The sequence below is a fragment of the Lactuca saligna genome, chromosome 7 (assembly GCF_052625555.1).
Source record: "Lactuca saligna cultivar CGN05327 chromosome 7, ASM5262555v1, whole genome shotgun sequence".
Taxonomy (NCBI): domain Eukaryota; kingdom Viridiplantae; phylum Streptophyta; class Magnoliopsida; order Asterales; family Asteraceae; genus Lactuca; species Lactuca saligna.
In genome coordinates, this window is record NC_136423.1 from 76,586,608 (window position 1) to 76,593,799 (window position 7,192).

A 7,192-nucleotide genomic window follows, 5' to 3' on the forward strand; every position below is an offset into this window, starting at 1 on the left:
TTTTGTTATAAAGTGTGCAGGATCCAGTTTGAACCAAAATGTAAAAATTGATTTTTTTTTTTATTATACCAAAACTGCTCAGGGGCAATATGGTACAAAAATGTGAAAATCCTTAATTTTTTTGCTATAAAAACAGTTTGAAAGGTCCGATATTGACTATAACTACCATAAAAACACTGTGCAGCGCAATAGCGTCCAAAAATGTGAAAATCAATAAAGGATTTGATATATGTAAATAAATAATTCAGTTGATATTGAGGCCCAGTAAAAACGTAATGGGTTTCATATATGTAAATTGGGATAAATAATAAAATTGCTTTTGGACTTAATCGACTAATACCAATTTTTACATTTCAATATTTCCTTCTGCCTTTGACGTTACCTAGTTACCTTCCAGCAAGTTACTGATCGCAAATAAACAGCCTACCCCTCAGAGTTGGTCAAGAAACATCTAAGAAGCGATGGGTTTTTAGGTAATTGAATTCTTCCCGTGACCTCACTTTATTGATATCAAATTTTAATTAGAAACGTTGTCACACGATTCCTTCAATTTGTATAAATGTCAATCAATGGTTTTAATTTGATCCAAGTTTTGTACTGTTTTAAAGTGTTATTATTCAAGAACTGGGCGATTGAAGAAGTTTACCATGTTAAATCCTATGCACATAAGGTGTTTGATGATTTTTTTTTAATTTGTTTATTTCAGTTATGATACATGACCACTTCGCACTTGCAAAACAAAATTCTTAGCAATGTTGGAAGTGATTAGGAGCCTGGGGTAATCTCGTCCAACATCACAAAGTTGGTCAAGAAACATCCAAAGAGCAGTGTCTGTGCAGGTAATTGAATTTCTTCCTTTGATCTCATTTCTGTGAAACATCCAGGTGACCTCTTTGATCAATTCACAGTTCATAATCCACCACAGTTCAATTTAGTTATTATTCTTAGTAATTTTCTGTAGAAACACGGTTTACAATATTTATTTGGCTGAATAATTATCATAATGGTTTCTAGGATGATGCACTTCATGAAAACAGTAATAGTAATCTTTTATGTTAAGTTTGTTTCTGTGATATCATTTTACTTGAAGAATGGAAACTTCATAGTGGACAAAATAACGAACAGGGGAGGAACACTAGACTAATATTGACCCATATTTTTTTAAATTATCGAACAAATTGCTCCTATTTTAATGTAGTCCAATTTGTAGTGATTTTACTTTTCATACCATACTGAATGTTCAATGTTGTATCAAATTTTACATGTTGGGATGAATATCTTTTACAACAGATCCTTACAAAAAGATGGACAAGTCTTGGATGGGAACTGATAGACACAAAAAGCCTTACATCGATGGAGTTGCAACATTTTTGGATTATGCAGTCCGCAATTTGAAGATCTCGATGAATATGGACCCACTAGATTCCAAAATAAAAATAAAAATTCCATGTCCGTGTATTAATTGTGTAAACCACATAAGTCTTCATGTGTCAGAAGTAGATCATCACTTATTCAGATATGGAATTGATCAAAACTATACAAAATGGATTAAGCATGGAGAAGAAGAGGACCAACCAAGAAATGTTTCGTTTAATGACAACTACTCAATGAACACAACATATGTCGATGAATCCATGAGCTTCACAATAGGAATTCCAACGGATGCTGAAGATACAGTAGACATGGTTAAAGCCACAAAAGAAACTTTCATAGGAGATCATGTCAAATTTAAAAAACTAATTGAAGATGCTGAGAAACCACTATACAAAGGGTGTCGTAACTTCACAAAGTTGTCTGCAGTTGTGCAACTCCTAAACTTGAAGAGTAAGTATGGAGTTTCAGATAAGTGCTTTACTGAAACATTAGTTTTGATAAAGAAGATGTTACCCGAAGGTAACGAAATGTTGAGTAGTACCTATGAGGCTAAGAAAGCAATGAAAGCAATGGGTTCAGGGTATACAAAGATACATGCATGTATCAATGACTGCATTCTTTACAGGAACGAGTACAAAGATGTGAAAGTATGTCCCACTTGTGGGAAATCAAGATGGAAGGTCGATGAGAAAGAAAAAATTATATATGAAAATATCCCGGCAAAAGTGTTATGGTATTTTCCCATTATCCCGAGAATGAAACGACTATTTCAATCAAAGACAATAGCACAAAATTTAAAATGGCATGCCACCGATAGAATACATGACGATGTTTTACGTCACCCAGCAGATACACCAGCATGGGCTGCCATAGATAAACGATATCCTGAATTTGCTAATGATCCAAGAAATCTACGACTAGGCATTTCGGCTGACGGGGTCGATGTGAATAGAGGAAATAGGAATCATAGTGTGTGGCCTATTTTGACTGTCATTTACAACCTTCCACCATGGTTGTGTATGAAAAGAAAGTTTATCATGCTCTCGTTATTGATCTCAGGAACACCAGGAAATGATATTGATGTTTTTTTAGCACCTTTGATCGATGATTTGCAACTCTTATTCGATGTTGGAGTCGAAACATATGATGCATCTTCAAAGGAGATTTTTACTCTACGTGCAGTTGTGTTATGGACGATAAATGATTACCCCGCTCTTGGTACATTATGTGGTTGTCCTTACAGCGGATACAAAGGTTGTGTAGTGTGTGGGGAACAAACGCATTGTATTAGACTTCCTAAATCAAAGAAGCAGAGCTATGCTGGTCACAGACGATATCTACCATATAAGCATCCTTTTAGAAGTCAAAGGCATGCGTTCAATGGAGAACAAGAGTTCACAACTGCTCCAGAACCTTTGAGTGGTGAAGAAATATTTAACAATGTCAAATATGTTATAAATAAATGGGGAAAGGGAGCTAATAATAAGGAATCAGACATCCAAAAAACTTCGACAGGAAGAGGTGGGAAGATAAAAAGAAAAAAAAGAACATCAAAAGAAGTGTGTTATTCAGATGTTAGCAACAAAGAAAACACATATTGGAAGAAATATAATATATGGTATCGACGTCTTAGGTATTGGCAGCATAATCTTGTCCATCAGTGTATAGATTTTATGCATGTCGAAAAGAATGTAGGTGAGAGTCTAGTTGGAACAATGCTCAATATTCCTGGAAAAACAAAAGATGGATTGCAGGCTCGATTGGATTTGGCACATTTTGGGTTAAAGCCAGAGTTACAAGTTCATATTGAAGGCAACAAAACCACACTTCCGGCAGCAAGTTACACATTAACAACAGAGGAAAAAACCATGTTTTGTGAAACATTATACAATTTAAGGGTTCCACAAGGGTATTGTTCTAATTTTTCTAGTTTGGTGAGTCTAAAGGATAGGAAGCTTATCGGACTTAAATCACATGACTATCACATGCTCATGCAACAATTTTTGCCCATCGCAATACGGTCTATTATGCCGAAATCCACAAGGGATGCTATTACAAGATTTTGTTTCATTTTCAAATCAATATGTAGCAAAGAAATAAAAGTTAAGGAGCTCGATAAGTTGCAAGAAGAATTATGTGTCACATTGTGCCTGCTTGAGAAATATTTTCCTCCATCATTTTTTGATGTTATGGTTCATTTAACTGTGCATCTAATTAGGGAAGTAAAATTATGTGGTCCAGTATGCTTTCGATGGATGTATCCATTCGAAAGGTGTATGAAGGTTATTAAGGGGCACGTGCGGAATAAAAATAAACCAGAAGGTTGCATTGCAGAAGAAAATATTGCAGAAGAGACAATTGAGTTTTTAAGTGAATTCCAAAAAAATATGAATACTGTTGGTATTCCACTTGAGAAGCATAACAACTTTGGTAATCATATTGATGACTATAGTATTTCTCTTAGGGATGGCACTCCAGTATCAGCATGTCGATCGGTTCAAGTTTCTCCGGACCTCTTCATCAAAGCACATTTCTATGTAATGCAAAATACAACTGAAGTTGTACCATATATTAAGTAAGTATTATTTACATGTATGTATTTATTTTAAAATTTTATAATATCGTGTATCTAATATAATAATAATCAATGTATTTACAGTCGACACAAGGCATTTCTAAGAAACCAACACCCTTTTAAACGAAATGCATGGCTAGAGAATGAGCACAGTAAAATGTTTGGTCAATGGTTACGAGAGGAGGTACATTATTTTCATATTGAAATTATTTTTTTCTTTGTTGTATATGAGTTGAAGCTAATCCTTCTAATATGATTTAGGTTGAAAAAGAGTTATTGATCTCAAAAGAAAGTGTATCAGAGACCGTTAGGTGGATTTCACATGGACCAAACACCAATGTACTGAAATACGATGCGTATGACATCAATGGATATACATTTCGTACAAAATGTCATGAAGGTAAAGTTCATCAGAACAGTGGGATTAGTGTAGTGGCAACTGACACGCATATTTCTAATGAAGTTGTAACCTATGACCAAAACTCTTATTATGGGGTTGTAAAAGAGATATGGGTAATAGATTATCATTTTAAAAAAATTCCTCTTTTCATGTGTGACTGGATTGACAATAAAAACGGAGTCAAGAAGGATCCGGTTGGGTACACCTTGGTTGAACTTGGTAGGTTAGGCCACAAAGATGATCCATTCATATTAGCCTCACAAGCACGACAAGTGTTCTACGTTACAGACCAACTGAATAAAAAATGGTCAATTGTCTTTATGACACCTCCCAAAAATTATAGAGATACGTATGACGATGTCGATGAGGAATTTAGTACTGTACTTTTTCCTCACAATGACAATATATTGCCACGTGTAGATCCACTTGACTTGCGTAAAGAATCACGGAATGATTATTTTCGGACTGACTGTCCGGGTATAGTCATACATAAGGTATAAATTTCTCATTCACATTAATTCTTGCATTTGTTTTATTTCAACTGTGAACATCCCATTATTTACATGTTTATAAGTAATATTTTTGCTACATTTTTCTGAGTCTAATGATTTCATTTGTTTGTATCAGGCACATGAGAATCCTTGATCCTGGTGTTATTAATTTTACGTTTTGTTGTCTGGTGCTCGATACCCCAAAGTTGGTTGTCTGAAAGAGAAAAAAAAAAGTTACTTTGAAATTTGCTCGAATGAGTGCATGCTTGTTGGCAGTTGCTACTAGGTCTCCCTGAAAAAATTGTCAATTGCTTGATGTATATTAATTAGAATTAAAACTCCTTTGTCTCATTTATGTTTTAACCCAAAATTGACAATAATACCCTTATTGCTAAACTATTTGTTTTTAACAAAATTGTGGATTAATGATCGAGAACTCTAATTATAAGAGTGTACTTTGTTTTTCTCTCGTTGTAATTATACTATTCCAAGTTCTGTGTTAGCAATTTAATTTAATATAATTTAGTTTCTATTCAAATTCTATGAATTTATAATATTTTATTTCATCAATGATCAATTAAACCATCATTATATTTACTTTGACTATTTTTGCAAAAGGTGTTTAGAGTTCAACTATTAAACATTGGCAAAAGAATAATTATGGTCACATGTTTTCTTTTTGTGTTACATAACAAAATATTCACTTTTCGACACCCCATATAGTAGAACATGGTGGTATAATAATACTTATACGCAAATGTTTTAATTTCTTTTATCATAAAAATTCTTCATTTTCGACACACATTAGAATTAAATGGTAACCATGAAATACTAATAGTGATATGTTCTTTTTTCACGACAACTGTTTACTTTTAGTCGCACGTAAAAATTAAACCGTAATCACACAACACTTCTAGTTCAAGGTTCTTCTTTCATTAAATCGTAACCATATAATACTTATAGTACTTGTTTTTTTCCTTTAAAACATGGTTGTAGAATACTAAAAGTCACATGTTTTTTGTAAGATTATTAATATTTTTTACTTGTAATCACATATATGAAATAAATAAATGTCCACAAAGTACTAACAGTCATATATATTTTTTTCTTGTATCATGATTATTGTTAACTGTTAAACAAGCATAAGATATTAAATCATGACTATGTGTTCTAAAAATTGGTAATAAAATACTCACAGTCATATGTTTTGTATTTAACAAAAGATTTTTTTTATTTTTATTTTTTTTTGCTTTTACACACCTAATAATTTAATCAGTGACAATTAAATACTTATAATCAATTTTTTACTTTAATAATGACTATATTTTACTTTTATACACACACCAAATTGTAAAAAGTAACAATAAATTATTTATAGTTACAAGTATTTTCTTTTTTCACGAACATGATTTACCTTTTAGCTACACATAACATGTTTCACTGTGACTATAACATACTTATAGTTATACATTTTTTTATCTTTTATCATGACAAATGTTTATTTTTAGACACACATAATACACTAAACATGACCATAAAGTACTTATAGTTACTTGTTTGGTTGCTCTTAATCAGTGTGTAATAAATGTTATAGTAGGGACACACAAATAATTAATGTGACCATATATTGCCTTTTAGTTATGTTGCATTCAAATGTCAAAATTTGCTCCATGATACAGCCACATACACATTTGTTTCATGTGACCATATAATAATATATTGTCTCTTAAAAAAACCATCACAAAGTTTTTCCATATATCTGACAAACATGTGGCGGATGGTGACATTTGGCCTCATTTTTCCGGTGTGGCTAATAATTGTCACATTTGTTATGTTTAAACGTGTCTAAATGTTTCAACTATATTACTAATGGTCATGAAATACAACTTAAAATGTCACTACAACAATGACAGAATTTTAGCAATAACCTTTAGACACAGTTTTAGTCAAAAGTGTGGCTGGGCAGTTTTGGCAAAAGTGTGACCATAGGTCATTTTTGTACTAGTGTAAAACTTTTAAATTATAGTGTTAAACCTAAATTGTAATCCTAAATTAATAAAAAAAAGCATGAAACTATTTTTTTAATAATTAAGAATTTTCAAATAAATAGCTTAAAAGTAACTTACAATAAGAATACTTAAAAGTAGTATTATATAAAAAGTTATAATGTTATCTTTACAAACAAAAACAACGTTTGTTATTTTAAATAATTACAATCAAAGAAACTAACAATATTCATCAAATAAATTTTAAAAAAGTAAATTTTTTGAAATAGAATTAAAATAAATAAGAGTTTCTACATACATTATTTTAAATAACTTACAACAACAATAGTTAAAATTAACATTATAT

At 31.7% G+C, this 7,192-nt stretch overlaps 1 protein-coding gene across 1 annotated transcript; it reads left to right on the forward strand.

Annotated features, from left to right (window-relative positions):
• The first annotated feature begins 1,304 nt into the window (after nt 1-1,304).
• Nucleotides 1,305-4,994, forward strand: LOC145007067 (uncharacterized). Its single transcript, XM_078966066.1, has 4 exons — nt 1,305-3,949; nt 4,034-4,133; nt 4,211-4,843; nt 4,977-4,994. The coding sequence occupies exons 1-4, from the start codon at nt 1,305-1,307 to the stop codon at nt 4,992-4,994; spliced, it is 3,396 nt and encodes a 1,131-aa protein (XP_078822192.1).
• Nucleotides 4,995-7,192: the final 2,198 nt, after the last annotated feature.